A 21,557-nucleotide genomic window follows, 5' to 3' on the forward strand; every position below is an offset into this window, starting at 1 on the left:
TGCTACTGCAGGGCTAAAAGAATATGGAAGTAAAGAATAGAGTGTGTATGCTGAAGTTGCAAAAATAGAGAAAATAGTCCCCGCTAACATTGTGCTTCAGCACATCTCATACATTGGAATCCCACAGCATGTTAACATGTCATCGTCAAAACTTTTCACAGCTTTTCGCGGTAGAAGTACAATGGCATCAAACGAGTGCGAAGCTCCGTACATCATGAAACTATGTAAATTAAGTGAACTATTATTAATGTTCCTTCACATGAAATGAAATGATCGTATGGCATTGTTGACCGGGAGGCCCCATTCGGGGGAGTTCGGCCACCATATTGCAAGTCCTTTTTAGTTGACGCCACTTCGGCGACATGCGAGTCAATGATGATGATGAAAATGATGATTAAGGACACACAACAACCAGTCCCGTGCCGGGAATCGAACCCGAGCCCCTGCGTGGTAGGCGGTAACGCTACCGCTACGCTACGGAGGCGGACATAAATCGCTACAACTCAATAACACACTTTTTACTTGTGAACTAAGGCCGCTAGCACGAAAATGTATTCACATTCCAGACTGTCTTTGCACTTATCAGAGATAGCACATTGCGCGATAACACTTATGAGCTCCGTATCATAACATATTTCCACATATGTTCACAACATACAGCTTTCCATGTGATGATATAATCGTAAGATACAAGCGCACAGCATAGGAAAATTTCCTTACAACAGGGTAGCGTATAAATACGTAAGCTATCTGTTCAAATGGTACCACACTGTCTTGAGTACCCATACAGAACATGGCCACAGTAATCTTAGTTATTTGAGATATATATTGCAACTGATAAAAAAACACAGAAGTTGTGTTCGAATACTGATTTGTAGCGATTTATGTGAAGGTTGTTTACATTGGTAACAGTTCACGTAATTTACATCGTTTCACGATGTATAGAGCTTCGCACTCTTTTGAAGTTACTTTAATGATGAAATGCAGAGAAATTTATCTCTGTTTAAGAGTGTGCCGACTCAGAGCGTAGAGAGAAATCTGCAGAGAAGTTTTTAGTGTTTCTTTACTGTCCTCGCTATATTTTTCTTACTTTCCACCTCAGTAGCGTCATTTGAGATCTTATATTTATTTTTGTATACTGCAATGTGGCTAGGAACTCTGTTTGTTGTGGGCGGACACAAGGAGAACTGGCTGCTGTCCGTAAACAGCTGGAAGCAGCTTTGTCTACCGTCGACAAGCTACTGGCTAATGTTCAAAGTTATGGCGGCATTAGGGGGGGGGGGGGGCTGGGACGAGACCTGCGGCACCTTTGCACCTTTGGTGCCTTTGAAATCCCCTGGCGCTGCATCTTCTGATTCGCAACATGTCCGTCCTCATTAGAGGGCAGGTGGCAGACAGTGGTGGGAACGCGTGTCGCTAGACGGAGGGCGAAACAGGGAGCAGGTCGCGCGGCTGGCTCCTGCGCCTTAGCAACAGGTACGAGGTGCTACCCATTGTTGATGCTAACTCTGAGCCAGCACGGGATGCCTCTCCTGTTGAGCCGGCAGCCGTTTTTCCTGCCCAGCCCGGACAAGTGCAATGGTGGTCATGCTTGACATTGGGAGCTCCAATATTATGCTGGTGATGGAGCCCCTCAGGCAAATAGCAGGCAACGCGGGAAAGAATGCCAGCATGCACTGGGTATGTTTGCCGGTGGGTCTCGCCCCTAATGTGGAAGAGGCCCTCCGGTAGCTATCGAACGCAGTGCAGTAGGATCTGCAACGAATTGACGCATGGTGCAGGGAATGGCAATTGAATCTCAATGTAGACAAGTGTAATGTGCTGCGAATACATAGAAAGAAAGATCTTTTATCATTTAGCTACATTATAGCAGGTCAGCAACTGGAAGCAGTTAATTCCATAAATTATCTGGGAATAGGTATTAGGAGCGATTTAAAATGGAATGATCATATAATGTTGATAGTCGGTAAAGCAGATGCCAGACTGAGATTCATTGGAAGAATCCTAAGGAAATGCAGTCCGAAAACAAAGGAAGTAGGTTACAGTACAATTGTTCGCCCACTGCTTGAATATTGCTCACCAGTGTGGGATTCGTGCCAGATAGGGTTGATAGAAGATATAGAGAAGATCCAATGGAGAGCAGCGCGCTTCGTTACAGGATCATTTAGTAATCGCGAAAGCGTTACGGAGATGATAGATAAACTTCAGTGGAAGACTCTGCAGGATAGACGCTCAGTAGCTCGGTACGGGCTTTGTTGAAGTTTCGAGAACATACCTTCACCGAGGAGTCAAGCTGTATATTTCTCTCTCCTACGTACATCTCGCAAAGAGACCATGAGGATAAAATCAGAGAGATTAGAGCCCACACAGAGGCATACCGAGAATCTTTCTTTCCATGAACAAAACGAGACTGGAATAGAAGGGAGAACCGATAGAGGTACTCAAAGTATCCTCCGCCACACACCGTCAGGTGGCTTGCGGAGTATGGATGTAGATGTAGATGTAGATGCAACCAGCAGCAAATAGTGGCACATGTCTGTCAAATAGCGCCTGATACTTGGGTTCTGAGGCCATCTTCAGTTCCTTCCGGCGGATGGCTGATTTCGTGAAGGCAACTAGCGTCGCACGCGGGTTGCAGGCTAAGCTGTCTATTTGTAGCATCGTTCCCATGGTTGATTGCGGTTCTCTGGTTTGGACCAGATTGAAAGATCTAAACCAGAGGCTCAGACGACTCTGCGACGGTATCGGATGCGAATTTCTCGACTTCTACTATCGCGTACAGAATTGCAGAGTTCCCTTTAATAGCTCAGACATGCACTACACTAGGAAGCGGCTACTAGGGTACCAGACTACGTGTTACGTGCGCATGGGGCTTTTTTAGGTTAGAGAAACCCTCTTTTGGAATCAAAGACGATTTGCCAGATAAATTAGCAACAATGTCCTCATAGAGATAGAAAAGGTTAATTTGATGTTAATGAATTGTAGGAGCATCCAACGAAAGGACCCAGAATCAGTATTACTAACTGAAGGTTATAATGCACAGACAATATCAGGAACAGAAATTTGGATGAAACCGGACGTTGATGACAACGATAAACTAAGTTCAGCTTCGAGTATTTATCATAAGGATCGGTTAGTCGCCAATGGTGGCGGCTTGTTAACTACAGTAATGAATTCAATAAAATCAAGCGAAGTTGTCACGGATTCTGACTGTGATTAATCTGGGGGAAGTTCAGTATCAAAGATAGGTCAGAAATGGTGATATGTTGCTTTTATAGACCGCCTGGGTCAGGACCTCTAGTGGTAGAGCGCTTCAGACCGAACTTGAAGAATATCGTAGAGTAGTTTTCCTGATCATGCCGGTGTAATAGGGGGTGACTGCAACTTGCCAGGTATAGATTGGGAGTGTCATGGTGCCACAGACAGGGATTCGCGTGTCACTGTTCTCGATGTCTCGTCCGAAAATTACTTTGAGCAGATAGTTAGAGAACCAAATCGTAATGGTAATGTCTTAGACGTCCTGGACACAAAAGGACCTAAACTTACCGAATCAGTTAACGTAGTGATCATAATGCTGTGATGGCATCTACGAAAACGGGTCTGACAAAGAATGTTAAGAAAGATAGGAATATATTTTTGCGTAGCAAGACTGACAGGATACAAATTTCAGAGAACCGGAGCAGCCAGCGTGAAATATTCGGTGATGAGGACGGAGTTGTGGAAAACAAATTAAAAAAATACGTAGGAATCATCCAGTATGCCCTAGACGAATATGTTCCGAGTAACGTCTTAAGGGATGGAAAAGACCCACCATGACACAATAGCCGTGTTAGAAACCTTCTACGTAAACAAAGAGAACTTCACCTCGGATTCAAGAGAAATAAAATCGTAGTTGACAATCAAAGACTGAACGAAGCGAAATTGAGCGTAAGGAGAGCCATGAAAGAAGCGTTCAATGACTTTGAAAAAACTTTGTCAACCGATCTGAGTAAAAACCCTAAGAGGTTTTACTCACATGTAAAATCAATAAATGGGTCAGAATCATTTATTTACTTAATCAGTGACCATACTGGTACCGAAACGGAAGATAACAGAGAGAGGGCTGGAATACTAAATTCGATCTTCCAAAATTGTTTCACCGTAGAAGATCGTTACATGATCTCCTTTAAATCGTCGTCCGAACCTCAAACTGGCGGACATTGAGATAACCGATGACGGAATAGAAAAACAGCTACAATGCCTTAGCAGTAGAAAGGTGTCAGGACCAAATAAGGTAGCTATAAGCTTCTGCAAAAATTATGTGAAAGAATTTGTTCCTTTTCTAGGAGCAATTTATCGTAGATAGTTTCAGCAACGAAGGATACCTAACGTCTGGAAGAAAGCGCAGGTCATTCCGTTTTTCAGAAAGGCCACAGGACAGATGCATATAATTATAGGCCTATGTCGTTGATGTCACTCTGTTATACAATTATGGAACATGATTTATGCTAAATAATTATGACGTTCTTGGAGAAGAAAAATCTCCTCTACAGAAATCAACATGGATGCCGCAAACAGAGATCCTGCGAAACTCAGCTCGCTCTGTTCCGTCCTTGAGATCCACAGTGCCGTAGACAATGGCGGTCAGATTGATGTGATGTTCCTTGACTTCAGGAGAGCATTTGATACCTTTCCGCACTGCCGTTTAATGAAAAAATACGAGCTTATACAGTATCGGAGCAGATCTGCAGACAGAACTCAACAGGTCGTTCTTAAAGGGAAAAAACCGACAATGTGAAGGTAATTTCCGGTGTACCACAAGGAAGTGTGATAGGAGCGTTACTGTTTACAATATATATAAATGATCTAGTAGAAAGTATCGGATGCTCTCTAAGGCTGTTCAAAGATGATGCGGTTGTCTATAACAAAGTAGCAACGCTAGAAGATAGAAACGATTTGCAGAATGACCTCCACAGAATCGATGAATGGTGCAGGCTCTGGCAGTTGACCCTGAACTTGAATAAATATCGCATGCTGCGCATACATAGGAAAAGAAATGCACTACCGTGTAACAACGCTACTGATGACAAACCGCTGGAAACAGTATCTGCCGTAAAATGTCTAGGAGTATCTATCCAGAGGGACCTTAAGTGGAATGGCCATATAAAACAAATAGTGGGAAAAGAAGATGCCAGACACGGATTCGTAGGAAGAATCTTAAGGAAATGTAACTCATACAAGAAGAAAATGGTTTACAAGGCGCTTGTTAGAGCCATTCTTGAGTATTGTTCATCTATATGGGATTCAAATTTTCAAATGTATGTAAAAATAAATGTCGTGTGACTAGGGCTTCACGTCGGGCAGACCGTTCGCCGGGTGCAGGTCTTTCGAGTTGACGCCAGTTCGGCTACTTGCGCGTCGATGGGGATGAAATGATGATGATTAGGGCAACACAACACCCAGTCCCTGACCGGAGAAAATCTCCGACTCAGCCGTGAATCAAACACGGGCCCTTAGGATTGACATTCTGTCAAGCTGACCACTCAGCTATCGGGGGAGGATCAAATGTGTGTGAATTCCTAAAGGACCAAACTGCTGACGTCATCGGTTCCTAGATTTACACTCTACTTAAACTAACTTATGCTAAGAACAACACACACATTCATGCCCGAGTGAGGACTCGACCCTCCGGTGGGAGTGGTATCTGGGATTCATACCAGGTAGGATCGATATAAGAGAGAGAAAGAAGATCGAACGAAGAGCGGTCCATTTCGTCACGGGATCGTTTAGTCGGCGCGAGAGTGTACTGGGGCTTACCGGCAGTCATTCTTCGCATGCGCTATTCGCGAGTGGAACGGGGTTGGAGGGCTCAGTGAGTGGTACAAAAAGTAGCCACAGCCACATGCCATTAGGTGGCTTCCGGAATATGATGTAGATGTAAATGTATACATTCCAGAGGATTTTGAAGTCTGATATGTACTGAATCAATATGTAAAGTCGTGGTGTATTTTCACATTTTGTAGTATATTGCTGTCTACATGACATGTTTGTGTAGTTCTGAATGTGCACTCTGAGCTTCATTTTTGTATTCTTTCACCTTTTGTGGTACCACTTGAAAATGGCCCATGCCGAAAGTGTAATGAGAAATAAATAATTTCTACAGTCAACGACAAGATTATGACCTCTAAAAATCACCACAGAGCGATCATCTAACGTACAGTATTGCCTCCAGTCTTAATTTAGTGGCTCAAGGTTCGACACAAAACAAGGGACATTTTAGTCGTTCCCCTCAAGTGACAAGCAAAACTTATTTCCTCGTAGATAAAGTGGCTACTCGTATCTTACCACTGGTGTACGGAGTCAAATTTCAAACAGGTGCCACAGTATCACAAAACAACAATTAATACAAGACACCAGACGGACAGAATATAAGCCACTATCTTTCATGTAGCTTGGCTACCAAAACACACGCGACACACCGATCACACGTCATAGCGGAACCTCTCACACTGCAGGTCTCACCGCTTCCCAAACACGTGATACACGATACACCAGGAACACATACGCCAAGCAAAATCACTATAAACTCATGCTACAACAGTTAGTCTGTGCCTGCCGCAAGAAACGAACTCTAACCTAGTGCTAATAGAACATCACTTCCAGATTTCAAAATAAGTCACTAAGCAATGTGACAGTGGAGAGAAACAATTCAAAACCACTTCCATTTTCAGGCACACACTGCATGGAATCTAACTTCTTCTTCTTCTTTTTATACTGGCCACACAAACTGCAGCCGGTCCTTGACCTCACTCAGTCCAGCTTTCCACACTTTCCTGTCATCTCATCTTCATCTCCCAGACCCAGTATCTGCATGTCTCCCATGGTATTATCCTTCCATTTCGTTCTCGGCCATCCCAGTGGTCTCTTTCCTTCAGCTTCTCCATCCATTACAGCCTTTATTACCGTGTTCTCCCCGCTCCTCCTCACATGTCTGTACCATCTTAGTCTCTTAATTTTCACACTCGCTACGACGTCAGGCAGTGTGTATAATTGTAGAGTTCTCTGTTTTTCCTTTCTCTCCACTGTTCATTTTCTTTCACTGGTCCATATTTTTCTCAGTACTTAGTTTCAAAGTGATGAGTTTTTTATCGGTTTTCTTTGTCAGGGCCCATTTCTCACTTGTATAGCACACTATTAGTTTGATTATGGTGTGATATATTCTTATTTTTGCCCGCCTAGATAGTAACTTTGTTCTTATGATGTTGTGCATAGCTCCTAGACATCTTCCCCCAGCTTGAAATTCTTGTTACTATCTTTTGCTGTATAAGGTTTTGTTGGTTGATGTTGACACCGAGGTACGTGAATGTTTCTGCCTTCTGTATTGTTAGATTTCCGATTTTTAGATGGTTTGGTCCTAAATGAGCCCTTCTTCATAATACCATGAACTTTGTTTTATTTTCATCTATACTTAGACCTACTTTCTGAGCTTCTTCCATTAGCACAGCCCCTATTTTCTCCAGGTCTTCCATGTTCTTTCCTATCAACACAGTATCATCCGCAAAAGCCAGGAAATTTATCTTTTTTCCTATGGTGACTCCTGCACTTTCACATTTTACTCTCCTCAGGGTGTTGTTGAGAGTCAAATTGAACAGGGTTGGTGATATAATATCTCCCTGTCTCACTCCTGTTCTTACTTCAAATGCTTCTGAGAATCCCCCTGTACTTCCACTCTACACTTTGATCCCATCACACACGTTTTAGTTAGCTTTATCAGCTTTTCAGGTATCCCATACTCTGCCATTATGCTCCACATTTCCTGTCTTACTATGTTGTCATATGCCTTGTTGAAATCTATAAACACGTAAAAGTTATCATGATTGTGTTCCAGTTCTTATCCAATATTTGACTTAGTGTGAATATTTGTTCGATTGTTGATTTACTTTTTCTGAACCCTGCTTGTGCTGTGTCTAATATTTCCACAATGTATGGTTTGAGCCCGTTCAGTATAATTCTTGATATTACTTTATAGCATGTGCATAGGAGAGATATCCCTCTGAAGTTCTGTGTCAGCATTTTGTCTCCTATCTTGTATATGGGACATACAGCAGCAGTTTTCCATTCCTCAGGCATTACTTTTTTTTCTGCATACCTCTTTCATAATTTCGGCTAACCATTCGTGTATCTTCTCTCCCCTCTTTCTGATGAGCTCTGCTGATATCATATCTATGCCAGGGGCCTTCCCATTTTTTAGTGGTTTTATTGCCTCCTTCACCTCCATCAGAGTTGGTTCTTCGACTAATGGTTGTATGTCATCATTGTTTTCTGCCTTGTCTTCGTTGTTATGGTATCTACCGGGATGTTCAGCAGTTCTTTGAAGTATTTCCTCCAGTTCTCTAAATTTCCTTCATTCGTAGTGATCAGTTTTCCATTCTTCTCCTTAATTACCACAGCCTCAGCTCTGTACTCTTTCCTATAGCTATTCTTTGTCCTGTAAAACTGTTTACTATTGTACTGTTTATAGTCCTCCTCAGCCTTCTCTATATGTTTATATATGAATGCTCTTTTCTCTCGCCTTCTTATACTCTTCATTTCTCTCGTGTCTTTCCTATAGGTTGTTTGGTTTTCATGGTTGTTATGGTACATCATTGCCTGTCTGGCTGTCTTCCTGTCCTGTACTGCTTTTCTATATGTTTCATTGAACCATGATTTGCGATTTCTATTGTTATTATTACTATCTCCTAATAGTTCAAGCGCTATCTCCATTAACTGTTGTCATCTTCTTCCATTTTGTGTTGATATCTTCATCTCTTATCTACTGTTGTCATTCTCTAATTCAGCGAATCTATTTTTAAGCTTAATCTTAAACTGTTTATTCACTTCCTCCTCTTTTAGCCTACTCCCATCTACTCTTTGGGTTCTTTTACCACTGTCATTCTTACTTGGTGGTTTTGATAATGATTGTTTCATCTTTATTAGCACAAGAGAATGGTCTGATCCTACGTCAGCCGCTCTCATTGCCCTAACATCTGTTATTGCCTTTTTATGTTTTTTCTCTAACAAAACTTGGTCTATTTGATTCCTTGTTAATCCATCCGGTGAGGTCCATGATGCTTTATGTATGCCTTTATGGGGGAAATATGTACTTGCTATTTTCATGTTTCTAGCTGTGGCGAAGTTGATAAGCTTTATGCCATTATCATTTGATTCAGTGTGAAGGCTGAACATGCCTATGTATTGTTGCCATTGCTGTTCTTGTCCTCTTTTGGCATTTAAGTCTCCCAGCACAATTTTGATGTCATACTGTGGTAATATGGAGTACATGTGGTCTAAGATGTCGTAGAATTCGTCTTTTATGTTTCCTCCTTGTCCTCAGTTGAGGCATGGACACATTAATGAGATATTTCTGTCTTATTTATGGATTCTTCCGTCGCGTCTTGATAGAACATTTCCATATTGAGGGTTGAATAACACTTAGGCGGTTTTTTGTTCTGCTGATTTTTATTTGTATGGACTAGTTTTCGCCTTATTAGGCCATCTTCAGATAACTACCTAATAAGCCGAAAACTAGTTCATACAAATAAAAATCAGTAGAACAAAAAACCGCCTGAGTGTTATTCAACCCTCAAATGGAAATGTTCTGTCAAGCTTGGGTCGTTTTCCGTTAGATCCATTTCAATCCGAGGCTAGGTGTGAGTGTATAGGAACCCATCAGTTTTTTTACAATGTTGGATGGTTATCCCAACGATTAACCCTCCCACTTCATCTGTGCTTGGGACCGGCTGGGATGCTAGTTTTCTTTCCGGTGTGGTTGCATGGGATCTAACACGGTACCAATTTCGTTGCACATGACCGAAGTTGCTACGCGAATGCTATAACCACAATTAAGGAAATCGAAAACAGGATTTCAGCCTGATTGTGCACCTTAGATCTCAATGTACAGCTGACATTACTAATCTTCGGGAGTAAATTCCGACATGGCAGACAACAAAATTTTTGATATAACCCATTTATAGCACCGTCATGTAAGTGAACTTTAGCGTTCTGAGTGTAACGAAGGTCTTCCATGCGCATAACTGTCGTTTCTGTCACATATCACACACTGTTACACGTCTAAACGTGTTTAATAGTAATCTGTGCAATCAAATGTGGTTCATTGAAGATTTTTCCAATTAATTGAGTTTGTAGCGATATCTGCATCAGGTAATTTGCTTGTCACTGAATGAAATTCTTGAGAGATATCTTTGCTGTCTCTCCTGTCTGTGGTTGCCACATCCTAGGCAGTATCCGAAAGCAATAACCACAAGGGGAAAAAATCCCAAAAACAAAATTTTTCTCTCTCTTAATTTACGTTTTAATGCGGTATGTGAGTATTATTTAAACGTGACGGTGCAAAATTAATCTCTTAAAAGAAAGTGAAGCTAAAATGGCCTAAAGATTTCATTTGGGAAGACAGACTGTACTATGTATAACAAAAGAAAGCATTAGAACGTGACACAAAATGCGGCAAAATCAGACGAGTGTAGTAACTAAAGCACCCACTGGAAACCATTTAGGAAAATGGAATCGCAAGTAAAACTCTTTGAAATTTTTGTAAACCGGATGGCCAGCACTGCGATTCATCCTAAACAATTAGACCATGCGGTGAAACCAAGCAGACAGTAAATCATAGTTATTCCGCCATTGGACGAGCCTGTCTCTTTACATCATGAAAATCAAATTTGCGAGTGGAATCAGGACTTCCTTACCGTCAGAGTTCGACACATCCCTCTTAACGAAGCGAAATCGACAAATGTAAAGGTAATTTCAAGAGTACTCGAAGTAAGTGTGATCGCACCGTTACGAGCTCCAACACACGTAAATGATCGAATGGATAACGTCGGAAGCAACTTGAGCTGTTCGCAGATGTTGCAGTTGTTTGTAAGAAGACAGCAACGCTGGAAGGCTATTGAATTTCAGGAACTCCTGCAGAGGATCAATGACTGTTGCACGGTCTGGTGGTTGACCAGGAATGTATTGAAATGTAACGAACTGTGACTAAATATGTTAAGAAATCCATTATTGTGCGGTTACCCTAATAGTAAAATCTGATGGAAACACTAGCTATCATAAAATACCTTGAATTAACTTTAGGAAGTGAACTGCAGTGGAATGATTACATAAGATAAAAAAACAGATGCGAGACGGAAACTGATTGAGAGAATCTTGAGAAAATATAATCTGTCCCCTAATGAAATGGCTTACAAAAAACTGTAGGAATGATTCTTGAGAATTTCTCATCTGTGTGTATTTTCCAACTTCGATAAATAGAATCGAGGAAGATGCACAGTCGAACACCTCCACACGAATACATCTCGCTACATGACCGTAAGATAAAGCTAGAGAAATTAGAGCTAACACGGAAGTTTACCGGCAACCATTCTTAACTCACTGGTTTCAGGATGGAAAAGAGAAAAGGTGGCAAGGGCGGGCGAGGGGAAGGGGCACGGGGAGGAGATTTTGGTAACAGAAGTACCCCCCGCCACATCAGATGAAACGTACCCTGACACTCTGATGTAATCGGAAGTGACCACTACACGTCACGAGAGGCGGACAAGCCAGTATAACATGTGTAGAAGTATGAAACCGGTGTATAGAACTTGGGTTACTGTGTGTTGACATCTGTTGTCAGCCGTTACAGGAAGCAGATGGCGTTGCAGACACGATCTCACGGGCCCGACACAGACGGCTAGCACCCTCTGTAGGGTTTCATACTTTTACACCTGATAAATTAAGGGTGCAGATATTGTGTTGTTACTAGACAAGTAGTAACGGCAGGCAGGACAGGACACTGACGTTCGACATGGTCTAGTCTTTAAATGTCACAAATCAATCCATTACGGACAATTCAACGCTTCTAAAACTACCCTAGTCGGCTGTTGGTAATGTGACTGTGAAGTGGAAGCGTGAGGGAACAGCCACAGCTAGAAAAATACCAAGCAGACCTCATATACTGATCGTCAGGCATTGTGGAGGGTCGTTTTAAAACATCGCATGATATCAGGTGAAGGAATCACTCATGAGTTCCAAAGTGCTAACAGCAGTCCAGATAATACAGTGACTGTCCGTTGTGAGTTACAGGGTACAGTATTCGAACAGTTCCTCGTAAGTCACACATTTCTGTAGACAGTGCTAACGAGGAGAGGATGGCAAGTGCTTTAGGCCGACTTCTCAGAAACTGTCGTCAGTAGAAGAGGAACCAAAATATGCGAACATGTGTCTCAGCCCATCCTTAGATACTCCACAGTTTCTGAGAAAACGATCGTCAAAGTTGTTGACGTAATTTAGATGCCTTTTAGCACGCAATCAGTTCAACCCAACTGGTGGTTGGCCTTTCACTTCTGCGACACGTGTTCGAAACCCGACTTTTATTTCTATTTATTTAATTTTATTTTTTCATTTATCTTCCCATCTCCGTAGAAGGAATGTTTCTTATGCAGTTAGGGGATACCAGGGCGGTATGTTAAATGTAAAATGACAAGTGAGTTTCACAATAACTGTCACATATTTATTATATAATATATGTGTGTATGGTATTTTCAGTGTTTACAATATTTTTCTGTATAAAATGCATGTTTGACCATTAGCTGCTTTCATTTTAAGCCCAAATATCAACTGGTTTCAATCATGGACCATCTTAACGGATAAGGGTTAAAATGGTTTAGGCCAACTCATTACATTTGTCATTACTTAAATAATAGTCCTGACCTTCTCTTCAATACTGCTCTGTGTGGACTTAGTACTAGTACAGTTCCTTCTAAAAGACCTCTGTCGTATACTGCTATTCATGACATGCTCTACACATTATTTAAGGAACGAGAAATGTATGTGGTGCCCTAAATCATTCTAACCCTTATCTGTAAATATGGTCATTGACTGAAACCGGTTGATATTTGGGTTTAAAATACACGCATCAGAAAACGTTTTGCATCACCCCAGTTCCAAGAACTCCTGAAGATAGACGCTGACGGTGGTTCAAATGGTTCAAAGGGCTCTGAGCACTATGGGACTCAACTGCTGTGGTTATCAGTCCCCTAGAACTTAGAACTACTTAAACCTAACTAACCTAAGGACATCACACACACCCATGCCCGAGGCAGGATTTGAACCTGCGACCGTAGCAGCAGCGCGGCTCCGGACTGGAGCGCCTAGAACCGCACGGCCACCGCGGCCGGCACGCTGACCGTGGATATTGTATCACAGACACAGTCCCTTTGACCGTTCAGAGACATCACTAATTCCACCCAAAGATGTAAACAACCATGCATGAGCAGCGCCTATTAGACAGAGGGGTCCGACAGCCGATGAGTTCCAATCGTTCCACCAGGAAGGAGGTACACGGCTCGTGTTGTCTGTAGTTCAACCATGCCTAGACGGTAAATACCGAAGTTCGATAGCGACCACATCGTTACTTTGCGCCAGGAAGGGCTCTCAACAAGGTAAGTGTCCATGCGCCTTGAAGTGAACCAAAGCGATGTTGTTCGGACATGCAGGAGATACAGAGAGACAACAACTGTCGATGACATGCCTCGCTAAGGTTACTACTGCAGTGGATGACCGCTACCTACGGATTATGGCTCAGAGGAATCCTGACAGCAACGCCACCATGTTGAATAATGCTTTTCGTGCAACCACAGGACGTCTGTTGCGACTCAAACTGCACGCAGTAGGCTATATGATGCTCATCTGCACTCCCGACGTCCATGGAGGTCCATCTTTGCAACCACGACGACTTGCAGTGCGGTAAAGATGGGCCCAGCAACATGCTAAATGGACCGCTCAGGATTGGCATCACGTTCTCTTCACCGATGAGTGTCGCATATACCTTCAACCAAACAATCGTCGGAGACATGTTTGGAGGCAATCTGGTCAGGCTGAAGGCCTTAAACACATTGTCCAGCAAGACCAGCAAGGTGGAGGTTCCCTGCTGTTTTGAGGAGGCATCATGTGGGGCCGACGTACGCCACTGCTGGTCATGGAAGGCGCCGTAATAGCTGTACGATACGTGAATGTCATCCTCCGACCGATAGCGCAACCATATCGGCAGCATATTGGCGAGGCATTCGTCTTCATGGACGACAATTCGCATCCCCATCGTGCACATCTTGTATATGACGTCCTTCAGGATAATGACACCACTCGAATAGAGTGGCCAGCATGTTCTCCAGACATGAACCCTATCAAATATGCCTGGGATGGATTGAAAAGCGCTGTTTATGGACGACGTGACCCACCAACCAATCTGAGGGATCTACGCCGAATCGCCGTTGAGGAGTGGGACAATCTAGACCAACAGTGCCTTGATGAACTTGTGGATAGTATGCCACTACGAATACAGTCATGTATCAATGCAAGAGGACATGTTACTGGGTATTGGAGGTACCAGTGTGTACAGCAGTCTAGACCACCACCTCTGAAGGTCTCGCTGTATGGTGGTACAACACGCAATGTGTGGTTATCATGAGCCATAAAGATGGCGGAAATGATGTTTACGTTGATCTGTATTCCAATTTTCTGTACAGGTTTTGGAACTCTCGGAACCGAGGTGATGCAAAACTTTTTTTGATGTGTGTAAAAGCAGTAATGCTCAGACATGCATTTTATGCGATACTTGACTGCTGTCGATAGTGGCCCTCCACAAATGTTTAAAACAATCTTTTTAAATTCCAATATTTTTATATTTCATTCTTATATTTTAATTCTTATAATTCTTGTTGTGTATTCCCTTGAACGATTCCGATCGTAGGAAACGTTCGAAACATAAAATTCAAAAGAGCACGAGCATCGGGTGAAGGCAATTTGACACAGCGAAACTCCTTCGTACGAATCTCGCTCGGGAAAGAAACATCATTAACATTGCTGGAGATTTCATGCGTTGGCAATAATTTCTTGGTAAACTACGCATAACGGATCACTTTTCGAAATACTGGCTCTCGCAATTTCACTGAAAAAAGTTTCAAATAATTTCTCTATTCATTTATTGTTTTTATTTGTTACGTAACTTATTCACCAGACACGCAACTAGTGGACGAATATGGACAACGTTATTTCAGTACACACTGGAAAACATTCCTGGAGTAATGTTCTAACGACGTGGGTAAACAAATGAAAATCACAAATAAAAATCGGGCTTAGAACATGGGGCGCAAAGGTGTGAAGCCACAACGCTAGCGACTGAGCAACCGCTTCCGTCCAATTATTTACTCACTAAAGGACACTTTAAGTGCCTCGTTGATTTTGTCTATCGTTTTCTCAGAAACGATCAAGTATCTACAGATATCCGAGACATGTGTTTTGCTTATTTTCATCCCTCTTCCACTGAGAAAAGTTTCTGGGAAATCGAATTTTGGCACTTCCGGATTCTCCTTAAAAGTGACGGTGGAGGTGGTGTACAGAGCTACACCACTGGTGAGTGGATGACTGGAACAAATGATCTGAAGTGATGAATAGTGCTATACCTTGTGGCAGTCTGATGGAACGTTAACTGCCATAATGTGTAGTACCAACATTGAAGAATGGAGGACGTGGTGTTACGCTTTGGGAGCGTTTTTCATGGTCTCAGGTTGTAACCTTATTGCATTCTAGAAAACACGAGAGGTGGAGGGATATGAGTACATTTTACAGCATTGTGAAATGGCTCTGAGCACTATGGGATTCAACATCTTAGGTCATAAGTCCCCTAGAACTTAGAACTACTTAAACCGAACTAACCTAAGGACACCACACACACCCATGCCCGAGGCAGGATTCGAACCTGCGACCGCAGCAGTCCCGCGGTTCCGGACTGCAGCGCCAGAACCGCTAGACCACCGCGGCCGGCTTACAGCATTGTGTACTGCGCAGAGTAGAGGAAAGTGTGGAGACGATGTTGTTTAAATCATCAAGACAATATATCCTGTTATAACGCAGCTTCTGTGAGGCAATGATTGACGGACAGCTGAACGCTACAGAACCCCTTTGGGATTAATTGAAATGCGACTTCGCTCGATACTCCAGCGTCCAACATCATTATCTTCTCTGGTTTACGCTCTTGATGAAAAATGAGCTGCCATTCCTTCATAAAGATTGTCTCCAGGAGAGTTCTAGCCGTCATAAAGGCGAAGGTTGTATACACCCGATTTTAATATCCAGCAGTCCTGATACTTTTCATTAGACTATGTAGATGCATATGTAGAAATAAAGACATAACCAACCACTGAAAGAATGAAAGAAATATGTCCGAAAATACACGAATAAAGTCCTTAATAACTTCGCTTAATTTTAAACGAATTCCTTCTCTACGATTTTTGACAATGCTGTTGTATTTTGTCAGAAAACTTTATCAGCCAAGATCGCAATTATTTGTACACAGATAACTAGTTTCAGCAATTTAAACTGTCGTCTTCAGATCTCTTAGTACAAAGTAGTATAGACTTTATTGATTCTTTTTGATTTACGAGAAACACGTAGCAGAGCTCTGAACAATAGTGTTGCTTCTAGATCAGCAACATTATTATATTTTGTATTTCTTCAAACGTTCGCAGATACTATTGAAGCATGTTTAGACTGCGATAGTAAAATGTTCACAAGTTCATGTCTTACTATTCACGTCTATCATAAATCGCTTTTGCTTCCAGGTCGACAAAGCGAGGCGAATCCGACACAGAAGCTACCTCGGGCGCCGGCACGAGACACAAGGTGGTGGTGATGGGCGCCGCCAAGGTGGGCAAGTCGTCCATCATCTCGCGCTTCCTGTACGGCACCTTCTCGGACAAGTACAAGCGCACGGTGGAGGAGATGCACCACGGCGAGTTCAGCGTGGCCGGCGTACGCCTCACGCTCGACATCCTCGACACGTCCGGCGCCTACGAGTTCCCCGCCATGCGCGCTCTCTCCATCTCGTCGGCGGACGCCTTCATCCTCGTCTACGACGTCAACGACGCGGAGACGTTCGACGAAGCGCGCGTGCTGCGGGACCAGATCCTCGAGACGAAGGCGGGAACGCCGGCTCCCATCGTCGTCGTCGGCAACAAAATCGACCTCGCCGAGGAGCACCGAGAGGTGAGTCCGAGCGATCGAGAACGTGAGCTAATCTACCAACAAATTTCCTTTATTTCGGGATAATTGCAGTCCCTGATGAAATGGCAGTGTGGCATATTTTATTAAACCACAAACGGTTTCGGAGCTAAGAGTTCGTTTTCAAGGGCTGTTCAAAATGGTTCAAATGGCTCTGAGCACTATGGGACTTAACATCTATGGTCATCAGTCCCCTAGAACTTAGAACTACTTAAACCTAACTAACCTAAGGACAGCACACAACACCCAGTCATCACGAGGCAGAGAAAATCCCTGACCCCGCCGGGAATTCAAGGGCTGTGTGATGTCAAACACTATCATACCATTTGGAGATGTATGGCCCAAATCGTTTGTGTTACGGAAGGCAGACAGTAGTTGAGAAGTGAGACAAGATTATAGCCTAGTCCCCATGTTATTCGCACTGTACTTTGAACGTTAAATGTCAGATGTGTGTGTGTGTTAAGCTAGATGGCTCGTTGTCCTGGTTCTGGGTGGCAGTAGTATGCACATTCATCCGTGGAGAACATCAGTCGAGAAGCTATTTCTAATAGCTCGCCTGTGACAGCATCGCGAGAGATGCAAATGGAAGGAGTGGGGCCAATCTTTTCGTAATGAAAGTAGGTTTTGTCGCGACGTTAATAACGGGAATTTTCGAGAGCAACGTCGACAAGAAGGGCAACAATTACCAGTGCGTATCGATAGTGACACACCGCTACTGACATCTCGTGATAGTCGATGAGGTACCGTCTGATCTCTGCATTGCTAAGAGCAACAAAAGAAACTTTTACAGTGTGTCTAATATCCTCTCTATAGACGGAATACAAATAAGTAACTAACAGAGTTGCCCTTGGCATACGCCATAGATATCTCCATTTGTGAACCACGTGGGGACAGATTGCACAAAGAACTAGATACAGAAATAGATGAAACCGTCATGGCGCCTGCATAACCAAGTAGTTACGACAAATTCTGCCGTTGACAAAACTACACAAACTCTACTAGATTGACTCAAAGTGTGCTCTTTGCCGCCCTGACTGCGAATTACGTGCTGGAAGCTCTCAAAAGGTCACCTAGTGGTGTAAATGCCACAGACACAGGGAATTATCGTTTCACAAATGCGAAGACTCCTCATCCATTCTCCATGTTTCATTTCAGTACAAATTTCCCGGTAGAAGATGAATGATATACAATTACGAATGTCATGTAACGAGGGAGATAAAATCTTAGTAAGCTCAAATGTAATTAAAGCTCAAACCAAAATCTCCGCTTGTTGGCTTGACATAGAACGAAGCTGCAGTGGTTGTAAGAATGAAAGGCTTCGGAATAAAGGGGAGTGTCTCATGTTGTTCGATACCATACTGAGTCCTATTCTTCGGTTGTGGTGAAAAATGGCAGCCTACACTGACAGAAGTAAATAAGAGGGTCCCTGAGGTCACTAGATCACCACAGAGATGATCCGCTGCCACTCTCAGAACTCTGAAATTGTGTAAGACACAGAACTGCGTTTTCCCTAGTTAGTATAGTCTACGAAGGAAAATTAGGGAAAAAATTTCGTGTAGGCGACAGTTTTAGAAGGGAGTGTCATCGACAGGATACTAAAAATCCTGACCAGTAGCGTGTGAGCGGGGCGGTGCTAGGGGAGGTGGGGTTGTTTAAAGGTAATTTTTTTCATGTTATTCTCAAATATGTCGAAAACAGCGGCATCTAGTGAAAATGATTCCCAGCATAAAATTAAATTTCATTAAATTTCCAACAAAAAAGATCGTTTCATTTTTCTCCTGTACTAACAGTTTCAGTACTGCAGGGGATGGAATATCGCAGATTATTAAAAAAGAGTTTTATGCATAAAATTAATGTTTATTGTTAAATAGAGAAGGCTAAGAAGAAATAGTAGATGTGTCTACCACATCTAAATACAATAGAACCGTATCAACGGATAATCTGTGTTCTGGGGTTCAGCAGGGTGGAACGGGACAGTGGAGGTTAGAACTGTGAAGGAAGGTAAGTCGGTGAATTGTGGTCATGCATTTACCTCTTTCAAAGGTCTGCAAATCTGAAGAGCGAGAAGGCGCTTTTCTACTCTCACTAAAGGGTGTTTCACAAAGCTGTACCGAAGCTTCCACAGCTCGCCTTATGAATCGCTGGAGAAACAGAATGCAGACATGCCCAGGTACATTAATTTTTCGAAACATGGCTAAGCACTAAATGGAATACACACGTGTGAGTTACTGCTAATATAAACGTAAGAAACACACTGGACAGAATCTACGTAATTGTTTGCACACTGTTCTAGAGGGGTATGAAATGTATTTACTTATTTATTTAACCTGATCTGATTAGGGCCGTCAGACCATCTCTTACGTCGGTAAAGGGTTTCACACGTAGAGTATCTTTTTTACATCGTAGCTACCTAAGAAATAACAGTTTGAATATGACAACTAGTATTAAATTGATTTCAGCGTCTATAGTGGATATGTGAGCAAATAATGCTGACTATGAACTTACAAAGCGAATACTGGCAGTACTCATACTATTGCTGCTGCTGCCACTGATAATAACAGCAGTAATAATAGTAATGACAATAATAACAGTAATGATAGTAGCAGATGTAAAAAGAATTTATTGTTGTATAAAGTAGATGTTTTCTGATTTATCGAGTTTTGGAGAAATGAAATATAAGGAGACTGCACCAGCTAAGAATACTGGGAAATGAGGAAGAACTGGTTGGATAGAAGGATTTACAAAGATAACGACTGCGTCCAGGGACATGATAATCGTTATTGTTGCTTTAGCAGATATGTCATAAACTATCTTCTGAATCTGGAGATGTTATTCAGTTCTCTAACATAAAGAGGGACGTTATTCCAGAGTCAGGTTCCTGCTACTGAGAAGCAGTCCAAGGAAGTGGCTGAGCGATTTAAGTGGAACAGAAAGGATTTTGCTCTGGTGGGAACAGGTGTTTCTGCCATGTTGTTCAGAGCATTATGACGGAGGAGAGATGTGAGGGACAGCGTACGTTGATAAGACGGTACAGGAAACAAAGACTATGGAAATCTCTGCGCTTGTCTGTTCGAAACCAGGGTGAAATACGACCAAGAGTCGAACATCACAGATATAACGCACACATGCATTCTTAACCCTTTCAGACCCTCTGGCTACAATTGTGTACATTAACTTTTACAATCTGTTAGCTGCAACAAAAGTATTTCTTCCCTAGGCGAACCTCAGCTACACACTTGTAAATGTTCAACTTTTTCATCACGCGCAAGTGCTGCCAACCGTTGGGCATTACTATAAAAATATGAGAAAGTCAATGTAGCAGTGCGCAGCAACTCGTGACCACCAGAATACATGGTTCGTTATATTCCAGTGTATAATAGAATATTGTTGTTGTTATTTTACATGGAAATTATTGAATGATCACTTTACTATTTATTACAATAGAGAATATTTCATAATTAGTTATTTTAGTCCTTAAAGTGAAGCTAAGTGAACAAAGTACGTTTTGGAAACGATTAAATATTTTTGCATAAATCTTGCTCCTAAAATCATTAAAAAATCACCTAAGACCACTACCACATAAAGAAAATTTTTTCTTCCATCATCATCATCATCATTTAAGATTGATTATGCCTTTCAGCGTTCAGTCTGGAGCATAGCCCCCCCCCCCCCCTATAAAATTCCTCCATGATCCCATATTCAGTGCTAACATTGGTGCCTCTTCTGATGTTAAACCTATTACTTCAAAATCATTCTTAACCGAATCCAGGTACCTTCTCCTTGGTCTGCCCCGACTCCTCCTACCCTCTACTGCTGAACCCATGAGTCTCTTGGGTAACCTTGCTTCTCCCATGCGTGTAACATGAGCCCACCATCTAAGCCTGTTCGCCCTGACTGCTACATCTATAGAGTTCCTTTCCAGTTTTTCTTTGATTTCCTCATTGTGTACACCCTCCTGCCATTGTTCCCATCTACTAGTACCTGCAATCATCCTAGCTACTTTCATATCCGTAACCTCAACCTTGTTGATAAGGTAACCTGAATCCACCCAGCTTTCGCTCCCATACAGCGAAGTTGGTCGAAAGATTGAACGGTGCACAGATAACTTAGTCTTGGTACTGACTTCCTTCTTGCAGAAGAGAGTAGATCGTAGCTGAGCGCTCACTGCATTAGCTTTGCTACACCTCGCTTCCAGTTTTTTCACTATGTTGCCATCCTGTGAGAATATGCATCCTAAGTACTTGAAACCGTCCACCTTTTCTAACTTTGTTCCTCCTATTTGGCACTCAATCCGTTTATATTTATTTCCCACTGACATTACTTTCGTTTTGGAGATGCTAATCTTCACACCATAGTCCTTACATTTCTGATCTAGCTCTGAAATATTACTTTGCAAACTTTCAATCGAATCTGCCATCACAACTAAGTCATCCGCATATGCAAGACTGCTTATTTTGTGTTCACATATCTTAATCTCACCCAGCCAG

General features: G+C 42.5%; 1 protein-coding gene across 2 annotated transcripts in view; it reads left to right on the forward strand.

Annotated features, from left to right (window-relative positions):
* Window positions 1-21,557, forward strand: part of LOC126162012 (GTP-binding protein Rhes-like) — a 469,298-nt gene that overhangs the window by 420,397 nt on the left and 27,344 nt on the right. For both annotated transcript variants that reach the window (XM_049918238.1, XM_049918246.1), the window contains one exon: window positions 16,632-17,055. In XM_049918238.1, the coding sequence (XP_049774195.1) occupies window positions 16,632-17,055 (424 nt within the window). The remainder of the gene's footprint in view (window positions 1-16,631; window positions 17,056-21,557) is intronic.

This window comes from Schistocerca cancellata, chromosome 1 (assembly GCF_023864275.1).
Source record: "Schistocerca cancellata isolate TAMUIC-IGC-003103 chromosome 1, iqSchCanc2.1, whole genome shotgun sequence".
NCBI classification, from domain to species: domain Eukaryota; kingdom Metazoa; phylum Arthropoda; class Insecta; order Orthoptera; family Acrididae; genus Schistocerca; species Schistocerca cancellata.